General features: G+C 43.2%; 1 protein-coding gene across 1 annotated transcript in view; it reads left to right on the forward strand.

Annotated features, from left to right (window-relative positions):
• The window catches only part of LOC115128328 (E3 ubiquitin-protein ligase RNF19B-like), a 34,033-nt gene that overhangs the window by 9,955 nt on the left and 4,208 nt on the right, over positions 1-19,870 (forward strand). Inside the window, 8 exon segments of the mRNA XM_029658081.2 lie at positions 4,873-5,953; positions 5,956-6,199; positions 12,146-12,345; positions 12,715-12,859; positions 14,666-14,828; positions 17,179-17,434; positions 19,254-19,443; positions 19,713-19,847. Coding sequence (XP_029513941.2) covers positions 5,515-5,953; positions 5,956-6,199; positions 12,146-12,345; positions 12,715-12,859; positions 14,666-14,828; positions 17,179-17,434; positions 19,254-19,443; positions 19,713-19,847 — 1,772 coding nt within the window. The 5' untranslated portion in view covers positions 4,873-5,514.

The raw sequence follows: 19,870 nt of genomic DNA on the forward strand, positions 1-19,870 counted from the left end.
GGACACATTTTTTCACATCCCTGTTAATGAGCATTTCTCATTTTGCCAGGATAATCTATCCACCTGGGGGGAAATTGGCATGCTGACTGCAAGAATGGCCACCAGAGCTGTTGCCAGATCATTTTATGTTAATTTATCTACCATAAGCCGCCTCCGTCTTTTTAGAGAATTTGGCAATGCGTCCAACCGGCCTCACAAACGCAGACCACGTGTATGGCGTCATGTGGGTAAATGGCTTGCTGATGTCAACGTTCTGAACAGAGTGCCCCATGGTGGCGGTGTGGTTATGGTATGGGCAGGCATAAACTATGGACAAAGAAACACAATTGCATTTTATTGATAGCAATGTGAATGCACAGAGATACCGTGATGATATCCTGAGGCCCATTGTCGTGCCATTCATCCACTGCCATCACCTCATGTTTCAACATGATAATGCACAGCCCTATGTCGCAAGGATCTGTACACAATTCTTAGATGAAAGTGTCCCAGTTTTTCCATGGCCTGCATACTCACCAGACATGTCACCCATTGAGCATGTGTGGGATGCTCTGGATCGACGGCAGCATGTTCCAGTTCCCGCCAATATCCAGCAACTTCGCACAGCCATTGAAGAGGACTGGGACAACGTTCCACAAGCCACAATCAACCGCCTGATCAACTCTATATGAAGCAGATGTCTCGTACTGCAGGAGGCAAATGGTGGTCACACCAGATACTGACTGGTTTTCTGATCCACGCCCTATTTTTTTTTTTAAAGGTATCTGTGACCAACAGACTCATATCTGTATTCCCAGTCATGTGAAATGCATAGATTAGGGCCTAATTTCAATTGACTGATTTTCTTATATGAACTGTAACTCAGTCAAATATTTGAAATTGTTGCGTTTATATTTTTGTTCAGTATATATTGAAGGAGAGTTTTTGAACCAGATGAGGAATTTCTTTATGCTTTTTAACATTTTAATTTGTTACCAAAGGGAGAAAGGGCATTTTCATAGGAGCTATTTCTCTTGAAAGCCTTTTACAGAATCATGCATTTCCCTTTACCTCTGAAAAGGAATCTCATAGGAGACATATGAACAGAATTATTTTCTGACAGTCAGTGTAGTACACTTTTACACAGTTTCCAGGGACAATCTATTTTGTCATCAAGTTCAGTTTGAAGTGACACGAACACACACACACACACTTGGGTGTTTTCTGTCAACTCTTACAGAGTCATGTAGACATAAAAAGGCACTCACGCAGGGCTATAGAAAGCTATCATCCACACACACACACACACACACACACACTGCAATTATGTTTCATCATAGGAGAGTAGAGGCTAGTGCCAACCTGAGGGTACAGTCTTAGGGGAAAAAAGGTGCTATCTAGAACCTAAAAGGGTTCTTCAGCTGTCCCCATAGGAGAACCTTTTGAAGAACCCTTTTTGATTCCAGATAGAACCTTTTTTGGATCCCTTGTAGAACCCTTTCCACAGAGGGTTCTAGGGTTGGGAATTGCCAGGGACCTTACGATACAATGTTATCACAATACTTAGGTGCCAATCTGATATGTATTGTGATTCTCACGATTCTATATATATTGTGATTCAGTATTGTGATTTTTTTGGGGGGGGCGCTTCATTGTTCCATACATATTCCTGCAGAGGGACAGGAGAGAGCCATGAGAAAACGATGAGTCATAGAAATAAAAGTACAGAAAGCTAATTGGAAAAATATTGGAATTTTGTTGCAGGTACAGCAAACTAGCGCAAAAATAATTTTGTGATCTTGTCAAAACGGTATGATATATCGTCAAAAATAATATCCCGATATGTAACTATCTGTTTTTTTTCCACCGTCACTAGAGGGTTCTACATGGAACAGAAAAGGGTACTCCCTGGAACCAAAAAGGATTCTCCTATTGGGACAGCCGAAAACCATTTTTTTCTAAGAGTGTATGATGAGAGGGCTATTACCAATTCTGCTGACTACATGACAAAAGTATGTTGACACCTGCTCATTGACCATCTCATTTCAAAATCATGGGAATTAATATGTAGTTGGTCCCCCCTTTGCTGCTATAACAGCTTCCACTCTTATGGGAAGGCTTTCCACTAGATGTTGGAACATTGCTGTGGGGACTTGCTTCCATTCAGCCACAACATGATGTTGGGCGATTTTGCCTGGCTCGCAGTCGGTGTTCCAATTTATACCAAAGGTGTTTGATGGGGTTGAGGTCAGGGCTCTGTGCAGGCCAGTCAAGTTCTTCCACACCGATCTCGACAAACCATTTCTGTATGGACCTCACTTTGTGCATGGGGGCATTGTCATGCTAAAACAGGAAAGGGCCTTCCCCAAACTATTGCCACAAAGTTGGAAGCACAGAATCGTCTAGAATGTCATTGTATGCTGTAGTGTTCAGATTTCCCTTCACTGGAACTAAGAGACCTAGCCCAAATCATGAAAAACAGCCCCAGACCATTATTCCTCCTCCACCAAACTTTACAGTTGGCACTATGCATTCGGGCAGGTAGCGTTCTCCTGACATCAGCCAAACCCAAATTCGTCCTTCGGACTGTCAGATGTTGAAGCGTGATTCATCACTCCAAAGAACGCATTTCTGCTCCTCCAGAGTACAATGGCGCCGAGCTTTACACCACATCAGCCGACGCTCGGCATTGTGCTCGGTAATCTTAAGCTTGTGTGATGCTGCTTGGTCATGGAACCCATTTCATGAAGCTCCCGACGAACAGTTCTTGTGCTGACGTTGCTTCCAAAGGCAGTTTGGAACTCGGTAGTGAGTGTTGCAACCGAGGACAGACCATTTTTACATGCTTCAGCCTTCGGCGGTCCCGTTCTGCGAGCTTGTGTGGCCTACCACTTCGCGGCAGAGCCGTTGTTGCTCCATTTCACAATAACAGCACTTACAGTTGACCTGGGCAGTTAGAGCAGAAATATGACGAACTGACTTGTTTGTCTATGGAGATTTCACAGCTGTGTGCTCGATTTTATACTGTGACCGAAATAGCCGAATCCACTAATTTGAAGGGGTGTTTTGTAGATATAGTGTATATAAATTGCCATTATTTTTATACTCCGTAGCTATCCATGATTCAACAGTGGCCCTTTCACTTCACCCACCAGCCAAGCAGATCAGGGAGGGAAGAGGCACCATGGTTACTGCACTGCTGCTGGGATAACATAGAATGTTTATTTCCACCTCATCGCGTGTGTGTGTGTGTGTGTGTGTGTACGTACGTCTGTAACGTGGTGGAAATCTACTACAGTTTCATCAATATGGTTCAATGTTCTTCTTTCAACACAACCTGTTGTGATAGCCTGTAGCCTTTGTCTAACGCTATCACTACCGGTCAACCTGTCTTAACTGTGGCTATTGGCTGTTATTAAGGGCTGTGCAAGGCAAGAGAGCAAGCAAACAGACAACATCCAGTTCTTTCAGCCAAGGTCTCTTATCGATTGGTGCTGCTATCTGTCAGTCACTGACCCAATAGTATTTCAATCAATCATGGCTAGCTACATGCAGTATCTATGTTAGCCCAGCCCTTTCCCATATACCTGTCTGTCAACAAGGGCTGAAGTCTGATGTTTTATGACTCATACTGGTTGATCCTCTGTCTGTGTCTGTCTCTCAGCCTCCTGCACTCAAAGGCTACTACTGGAATCATAATCAGATTTGCCTTGTCATAGACCTTGTCATAGACCAGGCATACTTTAGGAGGAGGAAAACAGGCCAGAACACAGTAATGATGCTGTTATGACTCAGTGTGTGTGTGCTTAGAAGGTGGGTATATATAGGCTACCTTAAAGAGAGGGGCACAGATTCTGAATGTCAACCCTCATAACCCTCCCTCTGATTCTCTCTTGCCCTTTTCTCTTATCTTAGCATAACATTACTTTCGACACACATACACACATACACACACACACACACACACACACACCTATAACACTGTGTCAATACACACATACATTAATCAGTGCTATATTTACCAGTGTATGCATTATATATATATATATATACATATATATATATATATATATATATATGAGTAAATGACAAGAGTACATGTTACTTGTGTGTGTGTGTGTGTGTGTGTGTGTGTGTGTCAGTGCATGCATAAGTGCCACAGTCACTGAGTGGGTCGCTGTTTGCTCGGCTCCTAGTGCGCATCGTCATGGCAACCGCAGTAGAAGCGCAGTGTGAAGTGGAGAGCAGCTTGCGACGTGTGTGTGTGTGTGTGTGTGAGAGAGAGAGGTTTCATATTGACGGAGAGAGACAAAGGAGAAGAGCGGATGAGAGAAAGGGAAGGAATGAGAGGATAAATAATATAGGAGCTAAATGGACGGATGAATAAGTTTGCTTCCTCTTCAAGCCACATTATGTCATCATCATTAGTAAGTTAAAAAAAAAAAAGTATTTCGCTTTCCAAATGGCTGTATCTTATGAGTGTGAGTCAATGAGCATGTCTTTATCAGTGATTATGCCAGGTGTGTTTAATTTTTACCTTTATTTAACCAGGCAAGTCAGTTAAGAACACATTCTTATTTTCAATGACGGCCTGGGAACAGTGGGTTAACTGCCTGTTCAGGGGCAGAACGACAGATTTGTACCTTGTCAGCTCGGGGGTTTGAACTCGCAACCTTCCGGTTACTAGTCCAACGCTCTAACCACTAGGCTACGCTGTATGTGTGTGCATAGTGTAATGAATTTATTCTTCCTGACTATCTGCGCCAAGAGTTAATTGTGAAGTAATAACAGCGAGAGAGAGAATGAGGAAGGAGGGGAGAGGTGTGTCATACTGAGCATGCTCCCTGTGCTCTCTGCTCAGCTAACTTCCTGTTCTCTTCTTCCTCCTCACAGACGGTTGATTGAGAGAGTGAGAGACACACACAGAAGAGAAGAGGAGAAGAAAAGAGAGCAAAAGGACTACAGAAGAAAATTGGACTGGAGCAACCACCAAGAAGGATTTAAGACATTTTGAATAACCCCCAAGAAGTTGTTCTATACATTTTTATAACGTTCCTCGATGTTTTTTTCCTCCTTGTTTGAATTGAGAACCATTTACTAAGGAGTGACAGTGACGTTTCCTGTTGTATTCATTCTCCTCTTTGTGGTTTACAGTAACAGTTTACTGTAATTTTGGACCCCTATGTTGGTTTGGACGAAAGCACACCTGTGACTTTTCTCACATTCTTGATTTGGAGCAACTGAGTGTGAGAGGTGTGAAAGCCAGCGGGAGGGAAGGGGAATTTTGGCTATTTGTGTCTTTCTCTTTCTCTTTTGTCTTCTCAACTATCGTTCCATTTGTGGGTTTAAGAGGAAGAGGAAAAAGGGTTTACAACTGGGTATCAGTGACATTCCGTTCTGGTTTCACCCGAGCACAAGTACTCCCGTGTGTGAGTGTGTTTGTGTTCGTGTGTGTGAGGCAAGCTTCCTCACGGTGATATAAGACTAATAAGAGCGGAAAAGGAAAGACGCTACTGTGTGTCACTTTCTGGGAAAATGGGATCGGAAAAGGACTCGGAATCTCCCCACTCCTCGGTGAGCGGCATTCCCAACCCCAAATGCCGGGCACCGAGAAAACGCCAAGGACGCATCTCCTTCCACAGCCTCTTCCACAGCAAACGGGGTTCCCGGAGCGCCAAAGCAGGGGCAGCCACCCCTTTATCCCAGCTCCACAACCAACAGCATCAACAACAGCAACTTGCCCCCCTTGTTCCCCCTGTAGTCCCTTCCACACCCGACCCAGCCCCTACCAACACCGCCACGGACCTTCCCCAGGGCCCAGCCACCGCTCAGACCTCCACCCCAGCAGAGCCCCTCTCTTCCAGCCGGACCTCCCTGGGTCCCCCCCAGTCCTCCAGCTCCACCACCTCCAGCTCCTCTCCTCCAGCAGACTTCCTGGAGTGCCCCCTGTGCCTGGTGCCCCAGCCCCCCGAACAGCTCCCGAGCTGCTGGGCTGCAGCCACCGCTCCTGCCTGTGCTGCCTGCGCCAGTATCTGCGCATCGAGATCACGGAGAGCCGCGTCCATCTCAGCTGCCCCGAGTGCTCGGAGCGCCTGGCGCCTCATCAGGTGGCGGACATCTTGGGCGACGCAGCCCTGCTGGAGAAGTATGAGGAGTTCCTGCTGCGACGCTGCCTGGCCTCCGACCCGGACTGCCGCTGGTGTCCCGCGCCCGACTGCGGGTAAGAATCAACTCTCATTGTTTCCTGGCCTTAACCTTAGTCTGAACCTGGGTGTAAACCTGAACCGTAAGCCTAGCTCTATAGCCTAGCCATGCAGGAAGGGGTGGAAGAACCTTCAAGCTCTTTCTGACCACAAATAGGATTTCAACCCCTAACCCCGAACTTAAACCTTACCTTTACCTAACCCCTACCATTAACACTAACCATAACTTTTTTTTTTTATAGCAGATTCATGCTTTGAAAGGATTGTTCTGTCAATGATATCATAAATTTGAGGCTGATTGTCGTAAACTGGAATGACCTAGAGTATTATAACAAGCTTTATTGGCTCTGGCAGAGGTGACAGTTGGCACTATGAGGGTGAAAGGAAAGTTTTATAGCCTAGAATTCTCTAAGTGGGTTAGAATGTCAGGCTATTATGTGGTTACAAGGGGAATGACAATGCTCAGAGGCTGATCGTTTAATGTGATATGGGGAAATTTCTGATGAGCTGGTATGAGCATGTTTGTGTATGTGTGCCACACGCATGTGTGTGTGTGTGTTTGTGTTTGTGGGAGGGAAAGCACAGATTCTCTATGATGTTTATATTCAAAGGAAACATGTCTGTTTGATAGTGTGAATCCTGTCAGACAAAGGGGAAGGACCTAGACAGTGGGCTGGACTATAGATGACCTACATTCTAAAGAAACCAGAGTGACTCAATACACTACCATTCCCTCCCTACAGTCCTACCATGGAAAGGTCTAGTGTGGTTTGGGCCACCTAGAGTGGAGGTTTCCAAAGCAGTACATTGTCTGTGTGTGGGTGTGTGAAGAGTGCAGATTCCATACACACATAATGGTACTAATTAGAGGTTGACCGATTATGATTTTTCAATACCGATATCGATTATTGGAGGACCAAAAAAGGCCCTTACCGATTAATCTGCCATTTTTTAAACATTTATTTTTATTTATTTGTAATAATGACAATTACAACAATACTGAATGAACACTTATTTTAACTTAATATAATACATCAATAATATCAATTTAGCCTCAAATAAATAATGAAACATGTTCAATTTGGTGTAAATAATGCAAAAACAAAGTGTTGGAGAAGAAAGTAAAAGTGCAATATGTGCCATGTAAGAAAGCTAACGTTTCAGTTCCTTGCTCAGAACATGAGAACATATGAAGCTGGTGGTTCTTTTTAACATGAGTCTTCAATATTCCCAGGTAAGAAGTTTTAGGTTGTAGTTATTATAGAAATTATAGGACTATTTCCCTCTATACCATTTGTATTTCATATACCTTTGACTATTGGATGTTCTTATAGGCACTTTAGTATTGCCAGTGTAACAGTATAGCTTCCGTACCTCTCCTCGCTCCTACCTGGGCTCGAACCATGAACACATCGACAACAGCCACCCTCGAAGCAGCGTTACCCATGCAGAGCAAGGGGAACAACCACTCCAAGTCTCAGAGCGAGTGACGTTTGAAACGCTATTAGCGCGCACCCCGCTAACTAGCTAGCCATTTCACATCGGTTACGCCAGCCTCGTCTCGGAAGTTGATAGGCTTGAAGTCATAAGGGTAGCCTAGTGGTTAGAGCGTTGGACTAGTAACCGGAAGGCTGCAAGTTCAAATCCCAGAGCTGACAAGGTACAAATCTGTCGTTCTGCCCCTGAACAGGCAGTTAACCCACTGTTCCTAGGCCGTCATTGTTCTTAACTGACTTGCCTAGTTAAATAAAGGTAAAAATAATAAATAAATAAATAAACAGCGCAATTCTTGAAGAATTGCGAAGAGCTGCTGGCAAATGCACGAAAGTGCTGTTTGAATGAATGCTTACGAGCCTGCTGCTGCCCACCATCGCTCAGTCAGACTGCTCTATCAAATATAAAATCATAGACTTAATTATAACATAATAACACACAGAAATACGAGCCTATGGTCGAATCCGGAAACTATAATTTCGAAAACAAAACGGTTATACTTTCACTGAAAGAATAACCGTATTTTATCTAACTGGTGGAATCCCTAAGTCTAAATATTGCTGTTACATTGCACAATGTATGTCATAATTATGTACAATTCTGGCAAAATAATCGCGGCCTTTGTTCGGAATAAATGGACACAGTTCGCAATGAGCCAGGCGGCCCAAACTGCTGCATCTACCCTGACTCCTTGCACGGAACGCAAGAGAAGTGACAATTTTCCTAGTTATAAGAAATTCATATTAGCAGGCTATATTAACTAAATATGCAGGTTTAAAAATATATACTTGTGTATTGATTTTAAGAAAGGCATTGATGTTTATGGTTAGATACATTGGTGCAACGACAGTGCTTTTTTCACTAATGCGCTTGTTAAATCATCACCCGTTTGTCGAAGTAGTCTGTGATTCAATGAGAAATTAACAGGCACCGCATCGATTATATGCAACGCAGGACAAGCTAGATAAACTAGTAATATCATCAACCATGTGTAGTTAACTAGTGATTATGTTAAGATTGATTGTTTTTTATAAGATAAGTTTAATGCTAGCTAGCAACATACCTTGGCTTCTTGCTGCCCTCGCGTAACAGGTAGTCAGCCTGCCACGCAGGCTCCTTGTGGAGTGCAATGTAACGCAGGTGGTTAGAGAGCTGGACTAGTAGGTTGCAAAAACGAATCCCCGAGCTGACAAGGTAAAAATCTGTCGTTCTGCCCCTGAACAAGGCAGTTAACCCACCGTTCCTAGGCCATCATTTTAAAATAAGAATGTGTTCTTAACTGACTTGCCTAGTTAAATAAAGGTGTAAAAAAATATATATATAAAAAATAAAAATCGGCAAATCGGTACCGATCATTATGAAAACTTGACATCGGCCCTAATTAATCGGCCATTCCGATTAATCAGTCGACCTCTAGTACTAACTACATTGTCATGTAAGGAATATGTGGCCTTGGTTATTGTAAATTGGCCTGGATTGTCTCTGGCAATAGAGTCTCTGGGATATATTTGTCTCAATTGCTCTTCTTTCTTTCTTTCTTTCTTTCTTTCTTTCTTTGTCTTTCACTTTTTTTTAAATCTGTTTTTCACAGTCACAAAAACCCCAGACTCCTTATCTCTTTCTCACTTGAATGATCACACACATACACACATATACAAAGACATACTCAGACTCAATCAATTATTTTTGTGAACGGCTCCTTTCACTCTTGAGCTTCATTGTCCTTTCGTCTCATCGGTCAGTTCCCTTTCCATTCCCCAATCAGACCTCACTCTACCTGATTGACAGTGAGAGACAACCAATCAGATCAGTGAGCGGTCCACCGCTCGCTCCGCAGGCTGTCAGTTGCTATGGTGACTAGTGATGTGGCATAGAGGTAGCCAGTGTTACCAGGGGCAACAGAGAGGTTGGGATTTCTATAATTGAAGTGATCATTACACACTCACTGGACTGAGTGTGTGTGTGTACAGAGTCACAGACAGTGTGTGTGTGTTTCCGAGGATTCTGTCTGTCTCACTTTTGTGTCTGTATTACATTTGTAATGTTGGAAAACAAAGCAGTTTCACAGCAATGAAATCTTGGACACTAGATGTGGCTGTCCGAGTGCCTTTGCTCCGAAAGGTGCAGCTTGTAAGCATTGTACTCCTCAGATTGCCACCGGTCAAAGCCTTGATGTCTGTCATTATCGTGCTCCACCGCAGCAGAACTGACGACTCAACTGTCGACAGCAGAACTGACGACAGCGTTAACATGGAATGTTCCCGACAGGGAATAGCCTGCCTTGGTAACTTGTGTCTTTGCTCTGTTGCAACAAGTCATTGAGTTTAGGCTTGAAGACATGTTGCCAGTTTGAATAAACAAACAGTCATTGGGAGAGAAACCAGCTCAAACTGGATTATAGGGGCTGCTCGAAACTGTGTTAAAGGGGAAAACCCATAGTGCTGGAAACATTTCCCCTAGTTTGAGGTTTTGAAAGAGACAGAGTAGGGATTCAACAGTTTCGGTATTTGACATCTGGTTTGCCTGTGTAATGGAATGCTGGAGGCCTTTAAGAGAGCGGTGGTCAATAAGATTGAGTGCTCAGCTTGAATACCAGTACCTACATTCAAAGCAATAGTTGTGTGAAGGGTCGTATGTCATTTTTAGCATTGTTTTCTGATGAGAAAGAGAGTAACTTTCTAATTTAAATTCAGTTTTGCTCAGTCTGTCTTTGAACACTGTCACTCACTCGTAGTGTTGTATTAGATTAAATACCATTTCATCATCACATACAGTACTTAATGATCTTGTTACATCGTAGAAAAGATAAGAACCCTGCCTCCCCTCTCATGGTGATGTGGCAGCCTCCTTCCTGTGTTGAGCACAGGAGGTTGGTTGCACCTTAATTGGGGAGGACGGGCTCTTGGTAGTGGCTGGAGCGGAATAAGTGGAATGGTATCAAATACATCAAACACGTGGTTTCCATGTGTTTGATGCCATTCCATTTGTTCTGTTCCAGCCATTATTATGAGCCGCCCTCCCCTTAGCAGCCTCCACTGGTAAGGAGATGTTTGTGTATGGTATCATGTAGATCAGCCTGGTCTCATAGATTAGACGTAACATGGTAAACGTAAATCCGGGCCACTCAAATTAGTATGATATGTTATGTTTGGTATAGTAAGACAGATGGGGCTCAATACAACAATATTGCTAATGTAAAATATACTGTGTCTGTAAAATGTATGTAGGTTCAGAACTTTTGTGAAACAGCACAGTTAAAAATATATGGCAAATAGAAATCAAAACTGAATGGTCTTCAGAGATCGATGGGAGGGGTTGAGTGTAGCTGAAGGTCGGGACTAAAAACAAACAAAAGATAACTATTGTAAAATACACTGTGTCCGTACAATTGATATAGGCTTCTACTTCCAGCTTATAAATACTAACTGTTGCTGTCTATTAGTTTACTCCAATTAGGGGAGGGATGGTAGGGTTAGGGGAAAATAATAAAGGAAAATATATTTACAAAAAAATATATGGGGGATTGGAAATGATGCAGACAATTACATTGATGGAAGCCACAATCTATCTGCGATATTAAAACCGATCTAACCTCAAAATAATAGTTGGTCGCGGTGGATCGGTGTGTGTGTATAACGCGAACGTCTAGTAACCAAACGTTTGTGAGTTTGAATCTCACCACAGACAACTTTAGCTAATTAGCAACTTTTCAACTACTTACTACTTTTTAGCTACTTTGCAACTACTTAGCATGTTAGCTAACCCTTCCCCTAACCCTAACCCTAACCCTGTAACCTAACCATAACCCCTAGGCTAGGTAATGTTAGCCAGCTAGCTAACATTAGCCACCTAGCTAGAATTCTTAACATATCATATGTTTAGCAAATTCGTAACATGTACTACGCTTTGCAAATTCATGATATATTGTACGATTTGCAAATTCGTAACATATGTAATAAGAATTGTAATTCGTAAACATATCATACGAAATGGGTGACTGACATCCAGAAAATAATACATACCGTAACATGTCACACAAATGGAGTGTCTCGGATTTACATACAGAATAATACGAAATGCTCTGAGATCAGGTTGTGTCGAAGCATATTATCAGAATTGCAATGACGTTTAGCTCTTGGTCGTTTTCCCCTCATGCCCTTTATTTAGGTTACTCTAGAGACAGCCTGAAATCACCTTTGGCCTATTTCTCCTTCCTCTCTTTTTCCTTAACTCTTACCCTTTGTTCTAACATACTCTCTCTCCACGGCTCAGTAAATGTAACCATTTGTCCAGCTACCGTGTATTTACATTTGACCTTAGCCACTTCCTCCAAGGCTGCTGTGTTTCCTCTCGCTCTCTTTCAGTGCAGTGATGTAGTTTTCCCTTTGCAATTGATTTCGCATTAGCCGAATTGTGCCTATAAAGGTTTTTCTGAAAATCAAACATCTCCCTCTTTCTCCCTCTGCCAGGTTTGCAGTGATCGCTTCGGGCTGTGCCAGCTGCCCCAGGCTGGTGTGTCGTAGAGAGGGCTGCTTGGCTGAGTTCTGTTACCACTGCAAGCAGGCGTGGCACCCCAACCAGACCTGTGACTCGGCCCGCCAGCAAAGGGCATTCTTCCTGCACCCGCATAGCAACCACTCACCCAGCTACACGCAGGAGCACGGGCCTGGTAAGTACTTTGATGACTCTTCATAATGTTGTTATTATTATGTCTCTGTATTCGTCGCCCTCTTCTCATAAAGCAATTTTCAGACCTCTCAGGTTCCAAAGGACAGAACAAAAAGTCTGTATAAATTAGCCCTTACCACAACCTCTTATCTGTCTCAGCCTGTCTCTTATACTAGCTGTTGGCAGTCAATGTCTCCAAACCAATTCTCCTCTGTCTCTGGTAAAAGTAGAAGTCCCTTTTTAGGCACAGATCTAGAATGAGTTTACCCTCCCCAAATCCTAACGGGAAACCATTCAAACTGACCTCAGATCAACATTGTCCTGAATCCTCCTCCCACTAATCAACCTACCCACTCTCTCTCGTCTCTAGCTGATGACATCAAGCCCTGCCCACGATGTGGCGCCTACATAATCAAGATGAACGACGGCAGCTGTAACCACATGACCTGTGCAGTGTGTGGTTGTGAGTTCTGCTGGCTCTGCATGAAGGAGATCTCTGACCTGCACTACCTCAGGTAACTTTCAAGCCTACGGCAGTTCACGTCAACACAGTATGTAACGTAGTAGTAGACTACTTTCCATGTGGCCAAAAATACGTGTAGGCCTACCCACCCTTAGTGGAGTTGCCAACAGCCGGATGCATACGGTTTTTAGGGATACAGCAAGTTCAATCGAGCTTCCTTTTCTGTTGAAAAGCGGATGTGGGAACTTCGGAACTCCCTTCTTTTACTCCTGCTACATTAGGTTTAGGCCTACATGACATCCACCCGATTGTAAAGCATGACTGTTATTACTGGGGCTGGACTGGTGCTTTAAAAAACAAATCCTCCAGAAATTATTTATAAAAAAGAAATACCATCATTTTATGGAATTAAGATCAAACTAAATACTGACACAAACATAATGGAGTTAAAAGTCTTATTGTTTTGATAAGAAGGATACAAAAAATATCAATTTCAACAATTTTACTGAGTTACAGTTCATATAAGGAAATCAGTCAATTGAAATAAATAAACTGTGCCCCTGCCCAGTCATGTGAAATCCATAGATTAGGGACAAATTTATTTATTTCAATTGACTGATTTCCTTATATGAACTGTAACTCAGTAAAATTGTTGAAATTGATATTTGGTGCATTATCCCACTGTATTATCCCACTGGGGAGCCAGGCCCAGCCAATCAAAATGACCCTTTCCCCACTAAAGGGCTTTATTACAGACATAAATACTCCTCAGTTTCGCTGTTCGGGTGGCTGGTCTCAGACGATCCCACAGGTGAATAAGCTGGATGTGGAGGTCCTGGGCTGGCGTGGTTACATGTGGTCTGCAGTTGGACGTACTGCCAAGTTCTCTAAAATGACGTTGGAAGCGGCTTATGGTAGAGAAATTAAGATACAGTTCTCTGTCAACAGCTCTGGTGGACATTCCTGCAGTCAGCATGCCATTTGCACACTCCCTCAAAACTTGAGATCTGTGGCATTGTGTTGTGTGACAAAACTGCAAATTTTAGAGTGGCCTTTTATTGTCTGCAGCATAAGGTGCACCTGTGTAATGATCAGCTTCTTGATATGCCACATCTGTCAGGTGGATGGATTATCTTGGCAAAGGAGAAATGTTCACTAACAGGGATGTAAACAAATTTGTGCACAAAATTCAAGAGAAATACATTTTTTTGTGCGTGTGAGAATTATTATTATTTTTTTTCAGCTCATGAAACATGGGACCAACACTTTACATGTTGCGTTTATATTTTTGTTCAGTATATATTCATACAGTAAAATGAATGAACATTTCCACAGCTTTTCCTGACATCACATGAGCATCCTGTAACGGTGTGGATAACAGGCAGTGATGCATGTCTCACTGCTGTGTGACGTTTAGCAGAGGGCTCTGAATTCATAATGACACAGCCTCACCTCCACTCCTCTGTTGCTGTGGTGTATCTGCTCCCCGGGCACTGAAGACGTGGATGTTGATTAAGGCAGCTCTGATTCAGAGGGGTTGGGTTAAATGCGGAAGACACATTTCAGCTGAAGGCATTCAGTTGTATAACTGACTAGGTATCCCTCTTTCCCTTTCCTGAACTTGGGCCCAGAACTAATCAGTCTTCTGTCTACCCCTCTGCCCTTACTCTTCACCTATTTCTACCCCTTTCTTCCTAAATGTTTTCTCTTCATTCCTCCTTTTTCTTTCTCTTTCACAATCTTTCTCTCGCTCTCTCTGCATTTTCTCCCCATTCCATCGTTTCTCTTTTTTCTCACTTTTTCTCTCCCTCCATATCCCACCCTCCCATCTCTCTCTCTCTCTCTCTCTTCTTCTCAGTCCATCAGGGTGTACGTTCTGGGGAAAGAAGCCATGGACCCGTAAGAAGAAGATCCTGTGGCAGCTGGGCACACTGATCGGAGCCCCAGTGGGCATCACCCTCATCGCTGGTATCGCTGTGCCTGCCATGGTCATTGGCCTCCCCGTCTATGTGGGGCGCAAGGTGGGCAACCCCTTACTGAACCCCCCCCCCCCCTTACATGTAGGACTACACTCAGTCATTTAGCAGATTCTGTTATTTAGAGTGGCTTACTGTGAGTGCATATACATTAAAAGGAAGATAATGAAAGTATTTACTTTTCATGAAGTTTAACAGAAAACCAATCCATTGTAGAAATTAAATGTGCCAGTGCTGTTCTTAAAAATGTAGTTGGTGTCAATATGATGTTTCATTTCATGGTGTTACTTTCATTTCCTACTTTATATTCCAGTAATTGAGAAATACAATTCCTGAAATAGATGCTTTCAAACCATAGAAACAATTTTTGTTAGTTTCAGTATGGTGCTACAACTGTTCTCCGGAAACAACATAATTGTGAAGAAATGTTGTGTCATGATAGAATTGCAGAATTACCTCATTTGAAGGATATCTCTTTAGCGCACCCTTGTGGAAATACAATATAACTGCGAGTTTGAATTTAAACTCATTTGAATGATGTACTATAGCCCTCCAACACACACTTTATTGTTCCAGGCCCCTAAGCCTTAACAGCTGTAGAAATACCTTTCAGACTATTACCCGTTGTACTCAGCCAACTCCCTACCATCCACTCTCAACAGCATTATTCTAAAAAAAAATCAATCTACACACAATATCCCATAATGACAAAGCAAAAACAGGTTTTTAGACATTTTTGCTAATTTATAAAATAAAATAACAGACACATCACATTTACATGTATTCAGACCCCTTACTCGGTACTTTGCTGAAACACCTTTGGCAGCGATTACAGTCTAGAGTCTTCTTGGGTATGACACTACAAGCTTGGCACACCTGTATTTGAGGAGTTTCTCAAACTTTTCTCTGCAGATCCTCTCAAGCACTGTCAGGTTGGATGGGGAGCGATGCTGCACAGCTATTTTCAGATCTCTCCAGAGATGTTCAATCGGGTTCAAGTCCAGGCTCTGGCTGGGCCACTCCACGACATTCAGAGACTTGTCCTGAAGACACTCCTGTGTTGTCTTGGCTGTGTGCTTAGGGTCGTTGTCCTGTTGGAAGGGATCCTTCGTCCAAGTCTGAGGTCCTAAGCATGCTGGAGCAGATTTTCATCAAGGATCTCTCTGTACTTTGCTCCGTTCATCTTTCCCTCAATCCTGACTAGTCTCCCAGTCCCTGCTGCTAAAAAACATCCTCACAGCATGATGCTGCCATCACCATGCTTCACCATAGGGATGGTGCCAGGTTTCCTCCAGACGTGACGCTTGGCATTCAGGCCAGAGAATCTTGTTTCTCATGGTCTGAGAGTCTTTTAGATGCCTTTTGGAAAACTCCAAGCTGGCTGTCATGTGCCTTTTACTGAGGAGTGGCTTCCGTTTGGCCACTCTACCATAAAGGCCCGATTGGTGGAGTGCTGCAGAGATGGTTGTCCTTCTGGAAGGATCTCCCATCTCCACAGAGGAACTCTAGAGCTCTGTCAGAGTGACCATTGGGTTCTTGGTCACCTCCCTGAACAAGGCCCTTCTTCCCTAATTGCTCAGTTTGGCCGGGCGGCCAGCTCTAGGAAGAGTCTTGGTGATTCCAATCTTCTTTCATATAAGAATGATGGAGGCCACTGTTATTGGGGAACTTCAGTGCTGCAGAAATTTTTTGGTACCCTTCCCCAGATCTGTGCCTCGACACAATCCTCTCTTGGAGCTCTACGGACAATTCCTTCGACCCCATGGCTTGGTTTTTGCTCTGACATGCACTGTCAACTGTGAGACCTTATTTCCAAATCATGTCCAATCAATTGAATTTACCACAGGTGGGCTCCAATCAAGTTGTAGAAACATCTGAAGGATGATCAATGGAAACAGGATGCATCTGAGCTCATTTTTGAGTCTCATAGCAAAGGGTCTGAATACTTATGTAAATAAGCTATTTCAGTTTTTATTTTTTTATTAGCAAAAATGTCTAAACCTGTTTTCACTTTGTCATTATGGGGTATTGTGTGTAGATTGCTGAGGATTTAAAAAATATTTAATCCATTTTAGAATAAGTCTGTAACGTAACAAAATGTGTAAAAAGTCAAGGGGTCTGAATACTTTCCGAAGGCACTGTAAGTCTGTGAAAAAAAGAAAGAAATCCCCTTACACGACACATGACCTACTTCTCCCAAGTGCTTTATAATATAATTGTATCTGAATCACAGTACAGACATTTTATCTGCAACAGCCCTTTTTTGCCAACTCATTGTGCAAAACAGCACACACAGATCTGGGACCAGGCTACACTGTTAGACCATTGTCCAGGATGTGTATTTACTGTATAACTTCACCTTCACTAATATCTATCTTTTCTTTTTTTGTGATAGATTCACGCCCATTATGACGGGATGAAGACCAATCGCCACAGGAGGAACCTGGCCATCACAGGGGGAGTGGCCCTGTCAATCGTCACAGCTCCTGTGATTGCAGCCGTCAGCGTGGGTATTGGTGTGCCCATCATGTTGGCGTATGTCTATGGAGTTGTGCCCATCTCTCTGTGCCGCGGAGGAGGCTGTGGCGTCAGCCGAGGAAAGGGGCGTGGCATGCGGATCGACTTTGACGAGGACGATGGCCCTATCACAGGTGAGCAATACTTCAATAGCTATAATTTTTGCTTTAATAGACTTAATACTGTAAAATACAACAACAACTCTTACCTACATGTACAGTTGAAGTCTGAAGTTTACATACACTTAGGTTGGGGTCATTAAAACTCATTTTTCAACCACTCCACAAATGTCTTGTTAACAAACTATAGTTTTGCCAAGTCGGTTAGGACATCTACTTTGTGCATGACACAAGTAATTTTTCCAACAATTGTTTAGAGACAGATTGTTTCACTTATAATTCACTGCATCATAATTCCAGTGGGTCAGAAGTCTACATACACTAAGCTGACAGTGCCTTTAAACAGCTTGGAAAATTCCAGAAAATGATGTCATGGCTTTAGAAGCTTCTGATAGGCTAATTGACATCATTTGAGTCAATTGGAGGTGTACCTGTGGATGTATTTCAAGGCCTACCTTCAAACTCAATGCCTCTTTTCTTGACATCATAGGAAAATTATAAGAAATCAGCCAAGACCTCAGAATAAATATTGTAGACCTCCACAAGTCTGGTTCATCCTTGGGAGCAATTTCCAAACGCCTGAAAGTACCACGTTCATCTGTACAAACAAGTGTACGCGAGTATAAACACCATGGGATCACGTAGCCGTCATACCGCTCAGGAAGGAGACGCGTTCTGTCTCCTAAAAATAAACGTACTTTGGTGCAAAAAGTGCAAATCAATCCCAGAACAACAGCAAAGAACCTTGTGAAGATGCTGGAGGAAACAGGTACAAAACTATCTATATCCACATTAAAACGAGTCCTATATTGACATAACCTGAAAGGCCGCTGAGCAAGGAAGAAGCCACTGCTCCAAAACTGCCATTAAAAAGCCAGACTACGGTTTGCAACTGCACATGGGGACAAAGATCATACTTTTTGGAGAAATGTCCCCTGGTTTGATGAAACAAAAATATAATTATTTGGCCATAATGACCGTTGTTATGTTTGGAGGAAAAAGGGGGAGGCTTGCAAGCCGAAGAACACCATCCCAACCGTGAAGCACTGGGGTGGCAGCATCATGTTGTGGGGGTGCTTTGCTGCAGGAGGGATTGGTACGCTTCACAAAATAGATGGCATCATGAGGATGGAAAATTATGTGGATATATTGCAGCAACGTCTCAAGACATCAGTCAGGAAGTTAAAGTTTGGTCACAAATGGGTCTTCCAAATGGCCAATGACCCCAAGCATACTTCCAAAGTTGTGGAAAAATGGCTTAAGGTCAAGGTATTGGAGTGGCCATCACAAAGCCCTGACCTCAATCCCATAGAACATTTGTGGGCAGACCTTAAAAAGCATGTGCGAACAAGGAGGCCTGACTCAGTTACACCAGCTCTGTCAGGAGGAATGGGCCAAAATTCACCCAACTTATTGTGGGAAGCTTGTGGAAGGCTACCCAAAAGTTTGACCCAAGTTAAACAATTTATAGGCAATGCTACCAAATACTAATACATAAACTTCTGACCCACTGGGAATGTGATGAAAGAAATAAAAGCTGAAATAAATAATTCTGTACTATTATTCTGACATTTCACATTCTTAAAATAAAGTGGTGATCCTAACTGATCTATATCAGGGAATTTCTACTAGGATTAAATGTCAGGAATTCTGAAAAACTGACTTGCTTTTGGCTAAGGTGTATGTAAACTTCCGACTTCAACTGTATGTCTCAATTTTATGTGACAAACGTAATTAAACTGCAAATGAATTGAGATAAGAAATATTGAATGGAATCGAATTGATAAACATCTCATCATGCATCAAATAAAAATATCAAATAATTGTCCCCCAGTGGCTGATGCTTGGCGGGCCCTCAAGTCCCCCAGCCTGGGTGAGAGCAGCCTGGAGGGGGCAGCCAGCGGCCTCAGCACCACCTCCCCCAGCGATGGTCTCTCTGTGGCCCCTGGGGTCCTGGGGGACACCCCCCACTTTAACACTTTGGCCGGGGGTGCCCTTGGAGCCAGGACTGGCAAATACAACAGGTATGGAGGGGGCCCAGCAGGGAAGAGAACCTGTTCTGTACGTCTTATGGAGGGGAATGTGTATTGTAAACAGGGAGACAGTATAAATAGGGGCCAAGTAAGACTTAAACAAACAGTTTAACAGTTTACAGTTGTTGTTGTCCCTTTTGAAGGTTATGTATCTTGGTTGGATGAGGACTGCTCTTATAACCTCTGCTGTAAATGTTTTTGCTGAGTAAATGTAATGTGACATATGTTGAACACTGTAATCATGTTTTGTGTTGTTCCAGGTTGGAGCTCCAGGGAGGGGAGCTGGGGAAAGATGGTGCCCAGAGAGAGACAGGTAGTCTGGGAGCGGGTAGTGACTGTGCCAGCACCCGGGGCATGGCCGGCTCCATTATCTCCTCCTACACACTACCTGACAGGTGAGTGTCACAATCTCCCTCTC

This window comes from Oncorhynchus nerka, linkage group LG4, assembly GCF_034236695.1.
Source record: "Oncorhynchus nerka isolate Pitt River linkage group LG4, Oner_Uvic_2.0, whole genome shotgun sequence".
NCBI classification, from domain to species: domain Eukaryota; kingdom Metazoa; phylum Chordata; class Actinopteri; order Salmoniformes; family Salmonidae; genus Oncorhynchus; species Oncorhynchus nerka.